The sequence below is a fragment of the Mirounga angustirostris genome, unplaced genomic scaffold (genome assembly GCF_029215605.1).
Source record: "Mirounga angustirostris isolate CCGP_5_RB_7025 unplaced genomic scaffold, mMirAng1.0.hap1 SCAF_4, whole genome shotgun sequence".
In the NCBI taxonomy this organism is placed as follows: domain Eukaryota; kingdom Metazoa; phylum Chordata; class Mammalia; order Carnivora; family Phocidae; genus Mirounga; species Mirounga angustirostris.
In genome coordinates this window covers 16,502,236-16,524,211 of record NW_026991712.1, presented here as the reverse complement: position 1 = coordinate 16,524,211, position 21,976 = coordinate 16,502,236, and the positions used below count along the sequence as shown (strand labels likewise).

Sequence of the window (21,976 nt, the reverse complement as noted above, 5' to 3'; positions counted from 1 at the left end):
ACAGGAGAGCTCACAACCCACATGAAAGGAGCAGTGGCTTCTTAGCTCCCTTACCACCTGCGAACACGTGGAACTGTACATTCTGTATTGGCAGATCTAACAATTTTTTTTAGATAAGCCAGAGGTCTAGATTTTGTAAGAGCTTTTAAAGTTTGGACTGACAGTGTAGGCCAAACAAAAAGATCCATGAGCCCCATTTACAGCCTGTGAAAGAGTATGTGACTTCTTTACCCCATTGATGTCCTCCTAGCCTGTCCAAGCTAGGAACCTATCTAGGTGATTAGCGCTGGGTGGAAGGCTTTCCAAATACCTGTGGCAGGTTGGAGAAGAGAGAGAAGAGGGTGGGAACAAAAGGAGAGGAGGGAAGGAGGGGAGGGAGGCAGCACGAGGCTGGGGATACTGACAAGAGCTGTTGCCTCCCAGGGAGCAGATCCAGGGAGGCCTGGGGTGTGGGGCAGACCTGCTGGGTCCAGCTGTGTGGGGAATCAGAGCTGTCAGGATGCTTTTACAGGTCATCAGTTCTGTGACAAGTGGGCCCTGCTCACAGACCCTGGCGACATCAGGACTGGCACGAAGGGGTACCTGAAGTGTGACATCAGTGTGACTGGGAAAGGCGACGTCTTGAAGACCAACCCCAAAACCTCTGATGCCGAGGAGCAAATAGAAAAGTGAGACAGGCCCATCCAGGGTCATGCAAGAGAAATGATATGTCCCAGGTTCCATCTCTCTTTCCTCCCTCTCCCTCCCTTTCCTTGTGGGCACATGAGAACTGCCAAGTTCATGGCTTGTCTACCTGGGATTCTGCTCTATCAGAGGCACCAAGATGTGTCTTATCAAAGGTGTCACTAGTCTTTGGGAGGTCAGCTTCTAGGACAAGGACTGCTGTCTCCCTATAATAACCCAAAATAGATAAGCTGTTCCTGAGCTTATCCTATTTATCTGAATTTGGCTGATTTTTCTTTGAAGGAATTACCATTTCATCCAGTGGTTTGTGAAATGGGAGGACTTAATGCACTTCTTTTAAGATGCAGAGTGGGAGACGGTGTTTATGCTATAATTCAAGGATTTGAAGGAGTTAGCATTCACTCTATTCATACCCTTCGCTGCCAAGTACACCACAAAAAAAACTCATTTCATTTTTTTAAATTTTATTTTATTATGTTATGTTAGTCACCATACAGTACATTATTAAGAAAACTCATTTTAGCGATGAATCCTGATCTTTTCAGTTTTTTCTCCTATGTCAGGATCCTTCTTTCTGTCTCCAAATTGCTTCTACCTTTTCTCTCTTCTTCCAAGTGAGAGAGCTTTTTTTATTTTTTGTTTTTTGTTCCCCCTCAAGGAACCTTTTGATCCCTCAAGGGTTTCCATCAGAGAGACCCTGGGCCAGATTCTATGTGAGACTCTTCAAAGCAGAGGGCTTGCCCAAAATGAACTCCAGCATCATGGCGAATGTCACTAAAGCATTTGTGGGTGACAATAAGGACCTCGTGGACCCCTTTGTGGAGGTCTCCTTTGCTGGGCAGATGGTAAGGAATGTTGTCACCACCAACAGCAAACCAGGGCCAGAACTCTGCTCTTTACCTAGGACATTACTAATCAAATGAAATCAAGTTAAAATAAAAATTAGGAAGTGCCTTAAGAGAGAAAGCTTTCACAAAAGGCGTTGAGTCACATGGCAGGAAAGTGGGGGTGGTGGTGACCCACTCACTGTCCATTTGAGATCATGGAGAGGGGATGTGGAGTATTGCAATTTAGGACCCAGGCAGACAGGCCTCCTTCCTTACCTCTGGCTACTTCTCCGAGCTGTTACTCAGTCCCCAGGCTCCATAGCCTCGCCACCTGCCTCCCAACCTACTCCCCAGGCTCTCCAGGTAGTCCTCGTCCTGTGTAAGCCTGGACATCTCTGTTTCCTGTTATTCCCTGCTCAAGAGCCATTGGAAGTACCAGCACCTGTGCACGTGGTCACAGCTTAATCCTGGTTGGTTGGACTTTGAAGCTTCAGCTGACACACATGTTGTCTCTGCCCTTACAATATATGCTACTCTAACCCCTCATCTTGGCAGGGTGAACATTGGAGTATTTTTTACTTGGATCCCTTGAGTCATATAGGACATCATCTCCATTTTATGACAAGGAAACTGAGGTCCAGAAGGGGGAAGTGACTTGCACAAGGCCTTACTTTTATAAGACACAAACTCAGGGTCTAACTATATCTGCTGCATGGAACAGATGCATGGAACAATTCATGTTCAGAACATGCATGTTGGCCTTTTTCCAGCCCCCATGTGATTATGAGAACTTTCTGAGGGCAGGACCCATCAATTACTCCCTTTGTTCCTGATGCCTGGCATGGTGTCTGGTGCAGAGTAGGATGTTAATACAGTATTCCTCCCTTATCTGTGGTTTTGCTTGCCATGGTTTCAGTTACTCATGGTCTTCATGGCCTGAAATTATTAAATGGGAAATTCCAGAAAGAAATAATCGATGAGTTCTAAATTGCACGCCGTTCCAAATAGTGGGATAAAATCTCGCGCTATCCTGCTCCATCCTACCCAGATGTAAATCATCCCTTTATCCAGCAAGTCAGCCCTGCCTACAGTTAGTCACTCAGCCACCTCGGTTATCGGGTACACTGTGGCGCTATGGCAGTGCTTATGTTCAAATCACCCTTATTTTACTTAATAATGTCCCCTAGATGCAGGAGGAGTGGTCCTGGCAATTCAGATACACCAAAGAGAAGCTATAAGAGCTTCCTTTAAGTGAAAAGGTGATAGTTCTCAATAAGAAAGGGAAAGAAATTGTACGCTGAGGTTGCTAAGATCTATGATAATGTTTATTACAATATATTGTTTTAATTGTTCTATTTTATTATTAGTTATTTTTGGTAATCTCTTACTGTGCCTTATTTATAAATTACACTTTATCATAGGTATGTATGTATAGGAAAAAAACTTAGTATATATAAGGTTCAGCATTATCTACGGGTTCAGGCATCCACTAGTGTCTTGGGATGCGTTCCCTGTGGATAAGGGGGGGCCACTGTAATGTTCCTGGGTGCAACGGATTTCCATGGGTGTTGAGTGGAAGCAGGTTCATTATTTCTGGCAACTTACTTTATATTTCCTGCTGGTTTGAAGAGTTTTCTTTAGTCAGTTCAGGGGGCCTCTTTCCTTTCTTTTGACGGCTTACATCTTGCTGGCTTTGTTTTTAGGGGCGAACCACAGTGCAGAAGAGCTGTGCCAATCCTGTGTGGCACGAACAGGTGGTCTTCAAGGAAATGTTCCCTCCTTTGTGTCGGAGGGTGAAAATCCAGGTGTGGGACGAAGGCAGTGTGAATGATGTAGCGCTGGCCACCCATTTCATCGACCTGAAGAAAATCTCCAATGAACAGGATGGAGATAAAGGTAAATCTTCATCTGTCTCACTTGGGAATGGGGTCACAAAATGATTGATTTTAAGCCCTCATTTTCATAATGAGAGGATTGGAGCAGGCAGTGTGTTAGGCATTTCCATGCTCTGTGTGGTTTCTGGTTTGGGTTGATTCAGGGCAATAGGTGGAGCCTGGCTGTGGGATCCAGGAGGCTTGATCGTGGTCCCAGGTCTTCCATGAACATTGCTGTGTGTCCTTGAGGTAGTCATTCCCCCTCTCTGGGCCTTGGGTTTCTTAAATGAAAAATGAAGAGTTTGGATTAGATCAGACATTGATAGGCTATGGTCCATGGGCTACATCCAGCTGGCCAAATACGTTTGTATGGTTCATAAGCTAAGAATGATTTTTACATGTTTAGCCCAGAAGATACTGTGCCCCCAGCTCACTGTTAGGAGCACATGGTCCTGAGTGTTGCAGGAAGGTGCTGTGACTGCACACTCAGAGAGCCAGAGAGGGAATGAGGAGGCGCAGCTAATCCACCAGTCAGGGGAAAGAGCTTTTACTCTTTCTTTATTTGCAAAACCTAAATTAGCAGGTGATAACTTTCTAAATATCCCAACAAACTCTCCCTCCTTAAAATCCCAAGGCAATCTTTCTCTGCACTACAAATTGGTGTTAATTGATGAATATATTTATGCATATATATATGTGTGTGTACATATAACGTATATACCAAAGGCTTCACTTAAGCAGAGGACAAGATTTACATATTTTTATACCTCTCACAGCGTGACACCACAGAAAGACCTCGATAAACACCTACTGTTTAAGTCTTCCTATCGTGGAAGGGTTTGCCACAGGATTGCTTTACGCAGAATGCGCACCACCCTCAGAATATCTCAACTTGGTGTAAACATGTTTTATCCCAAATTTTCAGGAACATCTTGATGGTGTTCAAAGAAATGTATAAAATAGTTTTAAAAATTAGACATCAGAGGCCATAAAATCTTTTTATCCCCTTTACCACAGTATCTCTGCTCCTTAAAATCGACCCTCCTTTGGGACAGAATCTCTCTCTTTCTGCCTGACCCCTCTCCATGCCTCTTCAGCCTGTTATTTGTTCTTGCTGCATAAGGCAAATCTCCTGCTTAGCACTTATAATGTAAATATTTACTTGTTTAATGTTCGTTTCTGCTTCATTCTCCACTGGGCTCTGTGTTTAGTATCTAGCGTGGTGCCCGGCACATGTCAGGACTCAATAAACATGAGTTGAATGAATGAACAGACAAGGGATGCACGTCAGCACTGGTAGTAACATTCCAGCTGTGAAGAAGTGTACACGTGTGCATGCAAGGAGGACTAGAAAGAAAGAAATACAGCAAATATATCAAAGTGGCAATGGTGGCTCTTTGGGGGATGGGATATTCTGTAAATATTTTCTCTTGTCTTTTCTGTATATTTTACATTTTAAATGAATGTGCACAATTTTTATAAAGCAAGAAATAATCAACTTGGAAACATTACCGGGCAACTAAAGCTTGGGGCTTTTGCAGGCTTTCTACCAACTTTCGGACCTGCCTGGATTAACCTGTACGGTTCACCCAGGAACCACAGCCTGATGGATGACTACCAGGAACTGAATGAAGGTTTTGGAGAAGGCGTGTCATTCAGGGGCAGAATCTTGGTGGAAATTGCTGTGGAGATCCTCTCGGGAGGGGTGCAGGAATCTAAATTTTCCAAGGCACTCAAGGAGCTCAAGGTGTCTTCAAAGGACAAGGACTCCAAAGCTTCCAAAGTCTCCAGTAAAGACAAGGGTGACAAAACCAATGATGGAAAGTCCCAGCAGGTGTCAGACAAGACCAACTCAACAGAGGTAGAGGTGGAACCTTTAGATGTGCCCCCCCAGGTAGGTCTGAGCACTGCTCCACTGCCCCTGCGAGGTGAGCCCAGAGTGGAGGCAGCACCTGCCACCCCAGCTCCCACAGGTTCCCAAAGGCATGCACAGGTCTCACTCCCCCTGCTAAATGTGTTTTGGCCCAGCCTTGTATTCTGCGCCGATCCGCTGCCTCTTCCTGACACATTACAGCCATCTGCTCATGATAAATCCCTCCAGTGTTCCCCCAAAACATGGAATCCCATGAGAACCAAAGTGAAAGGGAAATAAAAGTGTTCTGGGAGAGCTGGTGAAAGCAGGTTGGTGGGGGGATGGACTGAGCTCTATCTGTGGGCTAATTTTGTTTAGCTTTGTTAGCCTAGCCTATGCTCTGGATGTGAGGTAATGTGGGATGAGGGATGAAGAGGAAGAAGAGTGAGTGACACGCTAGGATGAAAGAATTTGAGAAACCTATTCCCCTGGCTAAGACTGGGGGGAAATCACAATTCAAAGGAATGCCCATTATGCAACATAAAACACATTAGCATTTTTTCTGTATCATGGGAAAGAGATCTGGGTCTCCAAGATGCATACAAACTGTGAATATCCCCTAACTGTTTGTTAGTTTGTTTGTTTATTTGAGAGAGAGAGAGAGAGAGCAAGAGAGCAAGTGAGTGTAAGTGGGGGAGGGGCGGAGAGAGAGGGAGAGAGAATTCCAAGCAGGTTTCATGCTCAGTGCCCGATGTGGGACTTGATCTCATGACTCCGAGATCATGACCTGAGCCGAAATCAGGAGTTAGAAGCTCAACTGACTGAGCCACCCAAACACCCCCCATCAACTGTTTAGATTAGCAAGACTGCTCTGTAGTTAAGCAAATGAAGGAACTTGTGTTTTGTTAGTAGCAGAGGTGAGTGGACTCCAGCTCTCAACTTGGATGATTCTGCCTCTGGGAGTATGTTTCTCAGGTCAACCAGACAATCATTTTGGGTGGGGAAGGAAGGTAATGGCTGGTCTGGGTCACCTTGGCTTTGGTAGAGCCACTTATTTTTACTGCTGGGACTTAATACATCTTAAGAATCAGTGTGGGGGAGAGGTTGGAGCCCAGGGTTGGTTCTATTCATGGCTCTGATAGTAACACCTCTCCATGTTTTAGTTTACTCATTAACAAAATGAGGTAGTAATAATCTCTTTGTCATAGGCATCTCCTGGGGGTAAATGAGGGAATGCCTGTACGACAGTTGACAGTGTTCTTTACATGCTTATGGTAGGCTGGCAGTACATTTACCATTGCTGTGACCGGTGTTTATGATTTGTTCAGAGCTCTCCACCCTGTTTTTTGGACCTATTTTGGATATTTTGTGGACCTCCCCAGCTCTCCCCTATGGACTTGTATATTGGGAAATATTCTCTGGAAATGTGTACTGTCAGTTTCTTGTGGTTAGAATTGACATTGCTTTGATGTGATTGTATTTATGTATATTTTTTCAGAATATATGCCGACTTTGGAAATGACATTTTTTGGACTTTGCCAGAAACTGCGGGTACCTTAAGTAGCCACCTATGCTGATACCTGACTGTATCTGATTCTGCAGCAATCTTTTCTACTGTTGAGACTGGCCATTCTCTTCTAGACAGGAATTACCGAGTAGAAAGGGCCTAATAGAAGATTTTCTTAACCCATGTCAGTATCTTCAAGATATTTTGCTAAGGCCATCTAAAAAAAAATTTCTAGCAGAAAGCAAGTGTAGCTGGGAATTTACATAGAGTGTACATTTTCTACAAGGCCAATAGCCCATCTTGGCTCTTGGATAGAAGGTGGTAGGAGAGGGGAAATTCAGGTCTCATTCAAACCCTTATTTCTCCTTCTTTCTCTCTTCATCTTGGCTTCTTGTTTGTGGTCAGTTTCCTGCTGGGCTTATTAGTTATCTATTGCTATATAACTATTATCCCCAAGTTTAGCAACTTAAAACAACAAACATTTATTTTTTCTGTGGATGAGGAATTTGGGAATACCTAGCTTGGTGGTTCTGGCTCAGAATTTTTGACTGGAACTGTGGGATCCACTTCCAAGATGGCACACTCTCATGGCTGTTGGCAGGACTTGGTTCCTCACCACATGGACCCTTCCATAGGCTTCTTAGTATCTTCATGGCAGTAGGCTTCCCCCTGAGTGGAGTGGGTGATCCAAGAGAGAACAAGGCAAAAATGTCAATGTCTTTTATGACCAAACCCATAGAAGTCACACACTGGTATTTAGGCCACGTTCTACTTGTTAGAAATGAGTCACTAAGTCCAGTCCACACCGAAAGGGGGGAGGAATTAGGCTTCATCTTTTGAGTGGGGGGTTTCCAAGGATGTGTGGACATATTTTCTACCTTCCCCAGAGCCTCAACAGCCTCAGAGCTCACCCTTACCAACATGGTGATATTCCTTCTTGAAGCAGTTTGTTTTTTAGCTGTCCAGGGTCCTGAGCTCCTATCTCCCTTGCTGCAGCCATGCTCTCATGGCATACCTGGACAAATGAGATCCCATGATGCTGGCTTTTCCAGTTCACCCTCATCACCACCATCAAAGGTTATCTCCCTATGCCAAGCTTTCACAGAGCATAGCTAATCTAATAGATATGTTCATTTTCAAATTCTGTGAACATGTACTGACTAGTTTCTTTTTTTAGACATCATCCTCGATATTGGTAGGAATACAAAGAGAGTTTGACTCCATGGAAATTATGATATAGAAGGGGAGGTAGGACATACAAAATAAATGTACAGGAAGTAGAAGGTGATACATGCAATAAGGAGCTACAGATAAAGTGCTAATATTTCCTGGAGTAAGTGAAGTATGATAATTAAAATGTTGGGCTCTCAAGTAAGAGAGCTGGATTTCAGATGTGGCAGTGGTTATTGCCCAGCCTCTGGAGAAACATTGCCTCTGAATCTTTGGGCAAGTGATTTAAGCTCCTTATGCTTATTTCCAATAATAATCTCTACTTCATGGGCTCACAGTGAGGATTTAATGAATTAATACATACAAAGTGCTAAGAATAGAGCCTGGCACATAGTAAGTGCTCAATAAATATTAGGCATGTTTAGTAATTTTGGACAGATATTTTAATCTTTCACAAGCTGCATTGTTTTCATCTTTAAACAGGTAGAATAAAAGCATCTTCCTCCTAGGGTGGTTATGAGAATTACATGAGATAATGTAGGTAAAATTCTTAATACTACATCTGACACATTATAAGAACTCAGTAAACATTGCCATCATCATTTCTCAAACTCAGGAAGTCAAAGGATGCTTCCAAAAGAATGGGCCATTTGAGTTAGACCTGAAGGATGGGAGGATTAAGAGATGAATTCTATCTGTTGAAATACTTGCCAAGACTACCATTCTTGTGGCATTTGTATGTGTAGGCTTTATACAAGATGCTCTGTGTAGATGATCTCATTATTCCCCCCTGTAGGCCCTATGACAATGTTTATTTCACAGACAGGGAAAGTGACACCCAGGGAGTGGATATGACTTGCCTAAAGTCAACCAGCTAGGAAGTAGCAGAGCTGGGATTTGAAGAAGGGCTGATCTGGTTAAGGAGTCCATCATCCCTCTTCTAGGCTACATGGCCTATAGTCCCATCAGGTCTTCAGATACTTTTTAACCTCCTCCCCGAGAGTAAACTTGGCCCCAGAAAGGCAAGATAAGTGGCTCATTTACAGCTGGTGTATACAGTGGCAGCAGGTGGGAGGGGTGTGTGCTCTGTGACTAAGATCCAGCACTGGGCCCCCACCCTGTCCAACTTTTTCTGGTCAATAGAAACATTTCCTGCTGAGGCCAACAGCAAGGAGGCTCCTGTGTAAAGGAAAGGTCACTTTTTTGAGACCTGTTGGCTCTCAGAGGGACAGGTCAGGGCTCTTGATTGAATGGGGCTCTTCAGCTCTAAAGCCATAACTGTTTATTTTCCTTAGATGAACCTTATTGCTTTTTCCATGTAATGCAATCAATCCAACTCTGAAACCAGGAAACACGGACTGTATGGCAACTCATTCAGCCTCTTCACTCAGAAATGTGATGCTGTGTTGGTGTCTCAGCTACATCTGCTCCCTGAACCATCAACCTGTTCCACATCAATAGGAGTCATCTACAAACAGTTATGGTTACCTCAGGATGGCTCCTGTCTTGTGACCTCTCAGGGTCCTGTGTTCCACAATGTAGGATTCCTTGAGAGGGAAGGCTTGGTGGAGCCCAAGCTTCAAATCTTGGCTGACTTTAACTTGCTGTGTGACCTGGGGAAGCCCCTTAGTCTCTCTGAGCTTTAGTTTATTCAGATAGGAGGAAGCTGGAGCAGATGAACTCCAAGGCCCTTTTCAGTATAAAAGCCGATGTGATCCTGAGACCCTCCGCATGCTTATAGCTTGTCCTGGATGCATTGGATTGGCTGATGCTCATGCAAGTGCTTAGCCTTCCTGTCTCTTTTATCCAGGCTTATGTTATTTCGGGGAGTAAGGTCTGTCTTTGAACAGCACCAAAGTGTTGGGTTAGCACATGATAGAGCTCAAAGAGCACTGGTCTGTGGTCAGAATACTTGGGAAAGTTACTAAGCTCAACCTTAAGTTTAGTTTCCTCAACTTCTTCGCCTGTAAAATGGGAATGATCCAGATTTTGACCTCTTGAGGTTGTTGAGAAACAAACGTAATGTATGTGATCTCCTATATAATCTATAAAACAATGCTCCAATGTAAGGGTTTGATTCTGTTACTGTCTGTTTTCTAAATGGCTGCTCACCCGAAGGTGATTCCAGACCTGTGTTTTACCAATAGCACTGACTGTAGAAAGATACACATGCCAACCTTTGTCTTTAAAAAAAAAAAAAAAAAGATTTTAATTGCAGGGCAGAAGCTCAGAAGGTTGAGATTATATCATTCTAGATAGATGGCTGAATTTGGATTTGTAATTTGTAGGTCCTGGTTCCTGCCCTGCCTGCTTAGCAGGGAAATGATGTGCCCTTTCAGGCTGACACTGAAATTCAAATGCCTACAAATCACTCTGGACACATTAACATCACTAATTCAACTTCCGGGTAATAAAAAAAAATAAAGCCAGACCTGTCTAAATTTTTTTTCTTTCTACAGATTATACCAGAAAAATATGAGAAATTTTTACTTTTTGGAGCATTTTTTGAAGCTACCATGATTGACCGGAAGATTGGAGATAAGCCCATTAGCTTTGAAGTTTCTATCGGTAAGTGCAAACAAGCACAGTGCTTGGCACGTGGCACTGGCTTTATGCTTGTTTCTTGAATGAGTGAGTTAGTGTCTTACATAGAAATGATAGCATTCTGGCAGAGGTTTGCACCTCAGAAAGAAATGAATAATTCTTTGTTCACCCTAGTGTCGATATGTAAGGGATAGATTTATTTTCATACTTAAAAAAAGGATTAAGAGTATCATTTGGATTCAGAAGGACTTGGATTACTAATCCTAGTTCTATTACTCCTAGGCTCACTTAATTTCTCTGGGTCTCAGTTTCTTCATCTATGAAATGGGAATAGCGATAACTCTTCATAAAGCTATTGCAAGAGTGTAATGAGTTAATGCTTGTGAAGTCCTGTGCATATTGTAGGTGCAGTTATTATAACTCCCAGTGATCTTCCTGGGCTGATGTACAGCTGGGAAAATCTTTCCAAGGAAGAGCATTCCATTAGAGAAGGTCTTGATTCCCATCAGGAGGGTGCCCTTCCAAGGAGCAGAAGAAAGTGGAGATGGAATCCAGTTAATTTGTGACTTAAGTAGTTTTTACAAAAGAGAACATGAGATGGATGCAGATGATGACTCACCATCACTGTCAATCTTATTTCTTTGGTCTGACCATCACACTTCCCACCTTCATACTGAGATCTTATTTCTCTGTCCTGGTAGGATATGACCTTGGTAGCCTGATTCTGCTTGTTGACACCTGACCTCTCTCCCCTTGCTGCTGTCTCTATAGGTAATTTTGGGAATCTGCTTGATGGAGGGTCTCATCATGGGAGTAAGAAGCCAGCTGAATCAGCTGAAGAAGACAGCCTCCCACTCCTGCATGAAGGAGAAGGGGATGCAGCCCACAATGTTGCCATCCCTATGGTCTCCACCACTCACCCAGAGAAGCCACTCGTGACAGAAGGAAACAGGTAGGAGACACAGTAAGGGAGAACAGCCAGGGTTCTGACAATAGGAGTCTGACCTGTTTCTGGGACTGTTTGATTCAGTTCTTCCCTAAAACCAGAAACATCATTTTTTAATCTTAGTCATGGGAGCAAGGCATGAACAGGGGCAACATGGTCATTGCCACTCTACTGAATCTTTAGTGAAATGTTGACAACTCTCCAAATGTCACATCCAGGTAATTCATCTAAGGGCAGGACAATGATGACGGCTCTTGTTACCATATCTATAACTTCGAAGCATAACAAGGTGGGAAGGTCAGAATTTAACATTTCAATCCAAACCCTATTAATAGTACTATGTTCATCTGAGTTCTGTGCTATTATGTAAATAGGATTATTGGATACATCATTTCTTATCTTGTTTTTGCCACAGTCAGACTAAAGAACTCAAAAACAAAAACTGTCAGCCACCAGAAAAGACCATTTCAGAAAACATCTGGGGTACCTCCATGCATACTCACTGATCTTAAACCCACATAACCTTTCAACATGCAAAGAGAAGTAAAATTCTAGAATTTTGTTGTAAGAAAGTGGTGTTGAGCATCAACCACATGATTTACAAGAAGGGAAAGCCATATCCAGCAAGAGTCTTCTGAGTTCTGAGGCTTGTGCCCTGAGAAAAGCTTTATCCTCTCATTGGGTTCTCATAAGAGAACATAGTTTTCCCCCTTTGTATGTGAGGAGATTGGAACCACATTGCTGGTGCTCTTCACTTTCTCTGCTCTTCCCAATCTAGACACTCTCTGGGCACAGACCCATGGCTTACTGAGCATTGTCAGGATAACAAGGACTCCCAAAAGCATTTCCCCAGACAGCCCTCTTCCCTGAGCAGCAAATCCAAACACCCCCACTTGGGTGTCCCAAAGTTGTAGCGGGTTCATTGTCTCCATACACAACATTGTTCCTCTTCCTGTCTTTCCCATCTCATGGACTAGTCCTACCATTCCCTGTGTCCTCTGAACCACAAATCAAAAAGCTGTCAGCTGCCCTCTGTTCCCTTCCTTCCCACATCCAGTCAGCAATGAAGTCTGGTCAATTCTGGTTCTCAAGAATTTCTCATATAGATGGTCATTTCTTTAATTCTGGCCATTGGCATCTTTGTCCTGGATTATTCTAGAAACTTCCTACCTGGCTCGGATCTTCAGGAAATTCACCAAACTATCTATCAGACCCAGTTACTCTGACAGCATTCATTGGCTGCTTTTGGCTTTCAGGATTATTTTCAGAAGCCACACCTTGTTATTTCCATCCCTATCTACTTCTCTACCATCATCTCTAGTCCGTAAACTCTGCCATTCCTCCAGCCATGCAGTGTCTCTGATGGTTCTTCAAATGTGTCCTGCTATTTGCTGCTTCTGGGCCTTTGAGTGTGCTCTGCCCTCTGCCAGGCAACAAGCCCCCTTGTCACAACTGCTGGTTCCCATTACCCTTCAAGGCTAAGCCCACATTCCCTTCCCTAAATCCCAAGTCTGATGTCTCCACCAAGCACCAATCATACTTGATTAAGATGTTTTTACTTGTTTGCCTCCCTATGAGACTGTGAGCACTCTGAGGACATGGACCATGTCTTATTCACCTGTGTATCTGCTCCTCTCTAAGCCTGGAATGTAGTAGATCCTCATAAATGTTTCTGAATGAGTTAAGGAATTACCATAACTGAGTTGCGCACAGGGTACTAAGGGGGCAGAGAGAGGAGGCGGATAACTTACTTTCCCTGGGGAGGAGGTGAGGAGTTGATAAAGGTCACAGAAAAGGCAACATCTTAAAGAATGGGAAGGGCCTTAAGCAGTGGAAAGAGAGTGTTTGGGACAAAGTATGAAGGAGTGAGTGAAAATAATCTGAGCTGCTTATCTGCTCATTTTTTAGTGTTTCCTATACTTTCTAAATCCTGTCCCTCCCATGGACCACCTACCTTGGCATGTTTTTTTGGCTCCCTGGCAGCCATAGTTGTTGGTTTCCACATACCCAACAAGGAACCCAAACTTCCCAGTCCTTTGATGGCTTCTCTGTCTATTCTCAAAACTGAGTTGATCAATAAGTGGATCCTATGCCTGGATCTGCAACTCAGGGAGACTTTTCTGAGACTACTCAGAGGTACTGTGCATCCTTTCATGGGGACCAGGCAGTAAAAACCTCTCCACTTGTTGGACTAGCCCCATTGTTGACAATGGGTGAGAATGTCGGGAGGTCTAGTGTGGGAACAGTTTGGGAGGAAGAGAAGTCTCAAAGCACCCTTGGATGGATCTCATATTAGTGCTGGCCAACTGGCTCAAGGAGACCCAAACGAATCATGCTATGTTTCTTGGACTTTCTGTCTCTCAGAAATATTCCTCAGTCACTGTATTGAGGCTCTGTCCACATAGTGGAAAACTGGGGTGGCAGCAGCTGAATTGGAAGATCCTATGTCTATAATAGGCACACATGTGCACGCACACAGGCACAGACACATGGTCACTTGATTTGTGTGTTACCTTCATTAAAATACCTCCTTGCGTTTCTTCTGGGCTTTCCTGTTTTACAAAGCACATGCATTTACATATGATTTCTGTACTGGACTGGAGTTCAGGAATGAGATCAGAGCACAGGACATCCCGTGGCAGTTCATCATTTCCTTCTCAGGACTCTAGGGCTACCCTTACCCAAAGTCACAAGGCTGGTCTTGTGTCAGGGCAGCCATTCCAACTGGCAGGCTTCTCTTCCCACTTGGCTTTATGGTGCCCTTGTGGTGTCCTCCCATCCGCCATGCTCCATCTGTACTGAGTTTGCCTGAGACCCACAGCATCGCAGTCCCAGGCCCAGTGAGACTAGGAGGACTCTGGGAATCCAAGAGACAAAGGCCCCGAACATCATTAGCCCAAAATAATCTGAACCATAGAAACCTTGGAACAAAGGACAATATTGGGTGAGAATGTATCTTTTTTTTTTTTTTAAGATTTTATTTATTTATTCATGAGAGACAGAGAGAGAGAGAGAGGCAGAGGGAGAAGCAGGCTCCCAAGGAGCAGAGAGCCCGATGCGGGACTCAATCCCAGGACCCTGAGATCATGACCTGAGCCGAAGGCAGACGCTTAACCATCTGAGCCACCCAGGCGCCCCGGGTGAGAATGTATCTTATAGGATTCTTGGCGCAATAGTTTTAAAAGAAGTGAAAGAACAGTTTGATTTCTAACTTTTTTATTTATTTATTTTTTGTTCTCCTGTTACAATAACAATCTCAGGCTCTGCCAAGAATTTATTTGGCTTCTCTTCTAAATTGATGCCTGCTGATTTATTTTCTGCAGAACAGACTGTAGGACACCTTTGCTAATTTTATGGTATCCAGAAGAAATTTGGTTTGTAGATCTAAAAAGAACAGCCATCCATTCTTTCAGGACGAAGTTCTCTTCAGTTTTTTGGAATGGAAACAAAGCCTTCTCTCCCTCTGTGTCTCCTCTCTCAGCCTTTGTAGGTGTGTGACTCCAAAGACTGCCCATGTTTATAGGGCCATATGTCTCACCCTGCCCATTCCAAGAACTTTGCCTTGCCCTTCCTTCCACATTTGTCTTCTCATAGTCCCAGCTGTTAGTGGGAAAATTACAGGGGCTTTGGGGAAAACTTAGTCAAGGATATAGCTGTCATTAGACAGGAACTTCAACTTTTTGCCACAATTCTCCCACCTTACCTGCCTCACCCCATCCCTTTCTTTCCTGGGGACCCAAACTGACAAGTTAGTTCCTTCTTTTGTGTCTTCAGTCTCACCCTGTTAACTGTCTTTTTCTCATCAGCATTTAAACATATCCAACCATCATCCTCAAAAATTTCCTTTGGCTCCACATCTCCCCTTCTAGCTATGTTGCACCCTCTTGTCCCTTCTTAACCAAGCAGGTTACCTGCATTATCAACACCAATGCCTGGCAGCAATAAATATTGGATGCATGGATAGATGGATGGATGGACAGATGGATGGATGGATGGATAGATGCATGGATGGACAGATGAATGAACGGATGGATGGATGGATGGATGGATGAATGGGTGGATGGACGAGTGGATGGATGCATGGATGCCTAGATGGATGGATGGATGCATGGATGGTGACATGGTTGCTGCAGTTTAGATTGAGGCACATGCTTCATCCTCATTAATAATATATTACGCTCTTACAGTTCTCTAGCAATTTCATTCACATCTGTTATCTTGGTTGATTTTCACATAGTGCGTAGCTTATAGACATTAAAGGGAACATGTAAGTTTTTCTCCCTTCTTTCCTCTCTCAACTGGAAAGGAAAGTTTCTCCTTGCAGAAGGCTTGCCTGATAAACCCCGCCCCCTGGTGCCCAGCTCTAGGCTTTGCCCTGGGTCTGATGGCTGTAGCTGTTAGTACCTCTCCATTGTCTCCACATATCTCTTCACTGTTTATTGTTCATGGGTCCCCGATCAGAATAGAGTTAATTGTTGGATTGTTTTGTCACCACTCCTCCCCACCCCACTCAGAATGTATAAAACATGAATATGTGGCTGGAATTGCCTGAATAATACCGATTGCCAACTAACATCCAGACCTAACTTGTTTTCACAGGAATTACAACTATTTGCCTTTTGAGGCCAAGAAGCCCTGTGTCTATTTCATCAGTTCTTGGGAAGACCAGACATTTAGGCTGCACTGGTCCAACATGCTGGAGAAAATGGCGGACCTGCTGGTAGGTGACACTCACAGGTGATGGATTTGAACATTGGGCAGCTGGAGGCAAAAGGAATCTTTTTATTCATCCAGGAGAGGGTCTTGACCTCAATTTAAATACAAATAAATTGCAGCCGCTGCTTTGGAGGGCACGTAGTTCCTACCATGTGGATCCAGGGGAATGAGAATACATTTTGACTTTAAATAGAACTACCTGGATTAGAATCCTCGCTCTGCTTCTTAATGTTACAGGATCTAGGGATAGGCTGTTTTCCTAATCTCCAAAGGGCAGGAGATTGACAACTTTCTCACAAAATTGATAGATTCTGGCTTCAACTCATATAAAATTCTAAGTCCTTAACATGGTAGAGAATCCTACAAGATGAAGTCCTGCCACCTCTCCAGTCCTGCCTCTCACATGCTTTCTCCTTTGTTCCAAGCACACTGGACTTCTGGTTTTTTGAAGAAACAAAGCTTCTTTAATGCCTCATAGCCACCTCTGGGCTGTTCCCTCATCCTGAGCTACTTCTCCCCTCCACGCTTCTCCTGTGTCACGCATCAACTTCCACAGCTCAGTTTCAACTACTTCTCAGAGAAGCCTTCTGGCTTCTCCCCATTATCCTCTCTCGTAATACCCTGTGCTTTACCTTCAGAGCTTTCTGCATTTTACAATTGATTTGTGTGCTTATTTATTCAATAACCATTTCCCACTGTTCTGTGGCATCTGGCGTAAGACCTGGCCCCTGAAAGGGGCCAAGAGTTATTTGAGGGATTGAACATGTGGAAGTACTTATGACTGTGCCAATATGCAGTGACTGCTGGCTTGCTCCACCCAACCCTGGGGAGGAAGGCAGCCCTGGGATCTCTGCTTCTTTGGGCTCCTGAGCCTGCCCTTTGATGTCTGTGCCTGCTCTTTTTTTTTTTTTTTTAAGATTTTCTTTATTTATTTGACAGAGAGAAAGACAGTGAGAGAGGGAACACAAGCAGGGAGAGTGGGAGAGGGAGAAACAGGCTTCCTGCTGAGCAGAGAGCCCGATGCGGGGCTTAATCCCAGGACCCTGGGATCATGACCTGAGCCAAATGCAGACGCTTAACAACTGAGCCACCCAGGCGCCCCTGTGCCTGCTCTTATATTTCTCTTCACGCCCTCTACTTTCTGTCCCACCATGCCTCACCAGGTGACCCTCTCATTCCATGAAAACCTATGTTAGGGAAAGAACAAATTTCTCTCTCTCTTGTTTGCTTTATCATTCGGTCTCTAGTTGTGTGAAACAAAGTTTCCCCTCTGGCCTTGGGGATTCCAGGCATCATGGAGGTAGAGTCTGAAGGTGGTAGAGGATGCTTGGTCTGATGTCACAGTATGTGGAAGCCATAGACTCGCTTTGTAAGGCTGGTGTTGCTTCTCCTTCAGGCCAAAGAGATAGTTTATTTCTAAAAGGCTTGACAAACAAGAATGTTTCCCTAGAGGCCATAGCTGCCTTTACCATTCATCTCTAATTCCTTTCTCAGTGCCAGGATCCCTGCCATGCTTGGCATATCACAGCTAACATGATTGAATATTTACTAAGCACTAAGCTGTGTTTGAAGAAGTCCACACCTCCCTATGGTGCTATAGGTGGGCACTTTTATTACCTGATTTTATAGGAAACTGGGCATAAGGGGGTTAGTTCACTTATAAGGATAGAGGCTGGATTTGAACAGAGGTAGTTTGACCCTATGCCTAAATTTTTAACCACTCCACAATTTGCCTGTTCTTACAGTGAAGGGGAAAGAGGGAAACATATGTCTCCAGAATCAAACTTTGATGTGTAGTAGAGAATGTAGTTTTTGTAAGTTCCAGCAAAGCAGTGATAACATGTATATTTTGAGTGCTGTATCCCTCCAAGCCACTGAATGGAATACTAGAATTTAGATCTAAAAAGAAAAGTATGATTATTAAATATACAAGCATATAGCCATTGTCATATGCAACCTGTCCTCCCCCATATAACACCTCACCCCCTGCCCAAACCCCTATAATCAGAAGAATTGATAACCCTTGAAATTTAGGATTATTCAGTATTACTGTATTCCCATATAACAAAATGACTTTAACATTGCTTTTGAAGTTTTAAAAAATTATATCTTATTTACTCTACTTTGTTAGGTATTTCTTGACGTTAGGTTTCCCCACAGCGTAGACTCTAAATAAATGGTTCCCCATTCAGAAATGGTTTGGGATAGAAATGATGAGTTTGAACAATGCAGGAGAAGATTTGTATTTAGACTGAGTCCAGTTAAGAAAAACAAGGTTCAAAGTTAGAATGCAGTAGCATTTCCCAGATCAGACACAAGAAAATGGAGGAAATCTTCCTTCATTTCTAAAACACAAAATCAGCAAAATATGATATCTGAGATATCAGTGTCTCCACTACAGTGTCTCCTTCCCCTCATGCCTCCACCTCTGTGGTTTGTTTCCAGGAAGAAAGTATAGAAGAAGTGAGAGAATTGATCAAGATTTCAGAGAAAGCATCAGAAGATAAAATAAAGACGGTGCTCAGTGACTTCATCAGTCAAAGCAGGTACTGGGAGAGACAGCTGGTATATGGGTTACTGAGCTATATGGAATCAGCTTTTAATTACCTTAGAAAATAGTTAATTTTCCATGAATTCAGATGGGCATTTTATAGTGTTCTATCCACTTTTATTTTGTTCAGTAACTGAGCTGGCACTTCTGGGCTCACTGTTGCTTCCTGACACTTAACTAAAGCATAAAGCAAAGGGGAAAAAAAGAAAGAGAAGAAAGGAAAGACTCACTGCAGAGACTTTTAAATGAAACAAGAAAAATGCTAGTAACATTAAGCCCAGCACACTTCTTTGCATTTGGTAGCTACTCAACAACTATTTAACAATTAGATGGATAAGTTATATCAAATACCATTTAATGGAATTTTTTATATAACACAATAAGCACCAACTAAGGACTCTGATTCCAGGTAGCAAAAAATATAATGGAAGATTTAAAAATAGAGTATACTAGTTGCTTATTATGGAGTAACAAATGACTTCCCAATTTAGTGGCTTAACACAGTATTGATGATCTCAGTTTATGTGGGTCAGGAGTCCAGGTGTGGTTTAGTCAGGTCTTTTGCCAAGAGCCTCTCAGAGACTACGGTCAAGGCATTGACTGAGGCTGCAGTTACCTTGAGGCTCCCAGTCGGCAGGATTCACTGCCAAGACCACTCACGTGGTTATTTGTGGAACTCAGTTCTTCACGGGCTGTTGGATTGAGGACTTTCAGTTCCCTGCTGGCTCTTGGTTGGAAGTCAGCCTCAATTCTTTACCATGTGGGCTACCTCTCACGACATGGCAGCTGACTTCATCAGAATGAGCAAGCTAGAAGAGTCAGAGAGAACATGCCAGCAAGGTGGAAGTCATGGTCTTTTATAATCTAATCTTGGAAGTGATATTCCATCACTCTTTCTTTTTTTCCATTATGTTATGTTATCCACCATACAGTACACCATTAGTTTTTGATGTAGTGTTCCATGATTCAGTGTTTGCATCACTCTTGACATACTCTACTATGAGCAAGTTACTAGGTCTACTGTACATTCAAAGGGAGGGAATTACCCAATGGCAAGAAGAGCAGGAGAAGGAGGTCACTGGGGGCCATTGTAGGGGCTGCCTATCACATAAGGAAGTAACCTGGACTAATGCTTGAAATTAATTAGTTCAAGACTTGAACAAAAATGAGAATTTGTCATAAAGGAAGCAATGATGAAGGGGCAGAGATTTATTTGATGTAAGGCAAAAATTAGACAGGGGTAGCTAAGTAGCTAAATTCTGGTGTTCTGCTTTGTAAGTTCTCTTTCCTAATCTCTCAATTACCCCACATTTTTGCTTTAAAAAAGGGAAGCAAACAAATAAATATATATATTTATTTCTATCTTTCTTTCTCATTTCTCATTATAGAAGCAGTATGTGTCAGTGCCACTCTTGCTGCGAGCTAAGTGCCACCTGCAATTCTCTTTAAGCATCTTTGAAAAGCTTCATGATCTCATATTTTTAGAAACTGTTTGTGGGCAAATTATAGCTCAGTAATATTTTATATTAGGGGGTTACTTGGAGTGATAATCATTCCCCTTTCTCTTCAAGTTACAAGCAACTGAGCACATATTTATGAGGGTCAGATGGAGTTCAAATTGTTAGTTTTATATTTGGTAATCTTGCATTTGAGAAAGCACCTGAGGTCAAGGTGGGCTTCCTGTTTCCCCCCCACACACCCATTTGTGGTTAAGCAGCTGGACTTCCGGGTCTCCCCTGCTCCCCTGGAGAAGAGACAGGCCACTTGCCACGTTAAGGTGAGGAGGCCATCCACAGGCCACAGCAGGTTGGGTCTGAAAGATGAAGAATGAACAGAAACAGGTGCCATGGTAATTTACTCTGATTCTGATGAGGAAATTAATGGTTTCTCCTGCTGTGAGAAAGGGAGAGAGAACTCAGAAGTCAGAAGTGTCCATCATGTCTCCTTGAGCTGGTCCGTCCTGGGAGTGGAATGGAATTTCTTGTGGCTCGCAGAAAGGTAGACATGTAGCAACAAGATGCCTTCCTCAAAACAGAATCCTTTTTAAAACTTAAGAGAACATTTAACTTGACTAGCACGTCCACAGAGAATTTCTGGTGAGGTTTCTAATTGCGCTGACATAGGACCCCTCACTGAGAGGTGTGGCATCTTAGACTTCCCCTTTTGTTTCCTTGTTTCCTTTTGTTTCTCCTTGATTTTCTAAATCATAGTGTTACTGCTCATCTTACCAAAAAAAGTATAGAAATGTATGAAGAAAAAGTGTTCTCAATTCTCTCTCCAATCCCACTCTCCAGAGACAAGTGTGATTTGTCCTCCTAGATTTTTTTCCTGTGCGTTTGCAAACCCACACGTTCCTAAAAATACTGTATTTTTTCACAAATGATGCACACTTTGTTTAGCACATTGTTTTTTTCACTCTACAACCGATTGCTGGCATATTTCTATAGTAGTATTAACGATAGTCCTCAATATTTAACTGTGTGATATATATCACATATTTCACTGGTCCCTGATATATTAGTTGTTTCTACTTATTTTCCTGCTATAAACAATGTTATGATAAGCATTACTGTGTGAACATCTTGCACAATTTTTTAGTTGTTTTTGAAGAACAGAATTCTAGTTTAATTTTTGGATCAAATTATACGGACATTTCAATTTTGACAAGTGCTATCAAATTGTCTCTTAAACATTATAACAATTATTGGAGAAGAGTGACTACTTCCCCCACCATCCTGGAATATTATCCAATTTTTAGTAAGTGAAGATGGTATTGATTTTCATTTGCATTTGTTATCGCTAATGAGGACAATATCTTATTTCCCCAAGTTTTAAAGCCATTTTATTTCTTCTTCAATTGCATTTATAACCTCTACCATTTTATTGAGCACATTTTTAACATCATCCCTCAAAATGTTACTATTCAGTCTTTTGTATAGTTTTTAACATGTGAGGACATATCCCAGTATTGAGTCTAAAATATTTTTTACATACAACTTTTCAGGAAACTCTTGGTATGTGTTAAATGTGTAAGATGATGGAAAACGGCATTATTTTGTGTTTGTTATGACCTTGGATAGCAATCATAATGGATATATACATGAAAGAAAGTAGGAAAACAAGCATCTATTCCCCCAAACTAATGTGAGATCTGGGCATCATTTCCAATCCTCATTTTGTCTCTTAGAAAAGTTAGCACACCACTGCTTAATTCTAAATGAGAAATCTTGGGTCTGTGCCTTCATCAACTTTCCTATTGTATTGCAGAAAGTATTTTTGCAAATCTCTGGAATTACATAAATGGA

The 21,976-nt window shown here is 42.7% G+C and overlaps 1 protein-coding gene across 1 annotated transcript in view; it reads left to right on the top strand.

The window, feature by feature from the left end:
- FER1L6 (fer-1 like family member 6) overlaps window positions 1-21,976 on the top strand; it is a 148,342-nt gene that overhangs the window by 48,669 nt on the left and 77,697 nt on the right. The window contains exons 8-15 of the mRNA XM_064587907.1: window positions 512-668; window positions 1,343-1,529; window positions 3,215-3,407; window positions 4,927-5,279; window positions 10,374-10,482; window positions 11,230-11,410; window positions 16,004-16,124; window positions 18,566-18,666. Of these exons, the coding sequence (XP_064443977.1) occupies window positions 512-668; window positions 1,343-1,529; window positions 3,215-3,407; window positions 4,927-5,279; window positions 10,374-10,482; window positions 11,230-11,410; window positions 16,004-16,124; window positions 18,566-18,666 (1,402 nt within the window). The remainder of the gene's footprint in view (window positions 1-511; window positions 669-1,342; window positions 1,530-3,214; window positions 3,408-4,926; window positions 5,280-10,373; window positions 10,483-11,229; window positions 11,411-16,003; window positions 16,125-18,565; window positions 18,667-21,976) is intronic.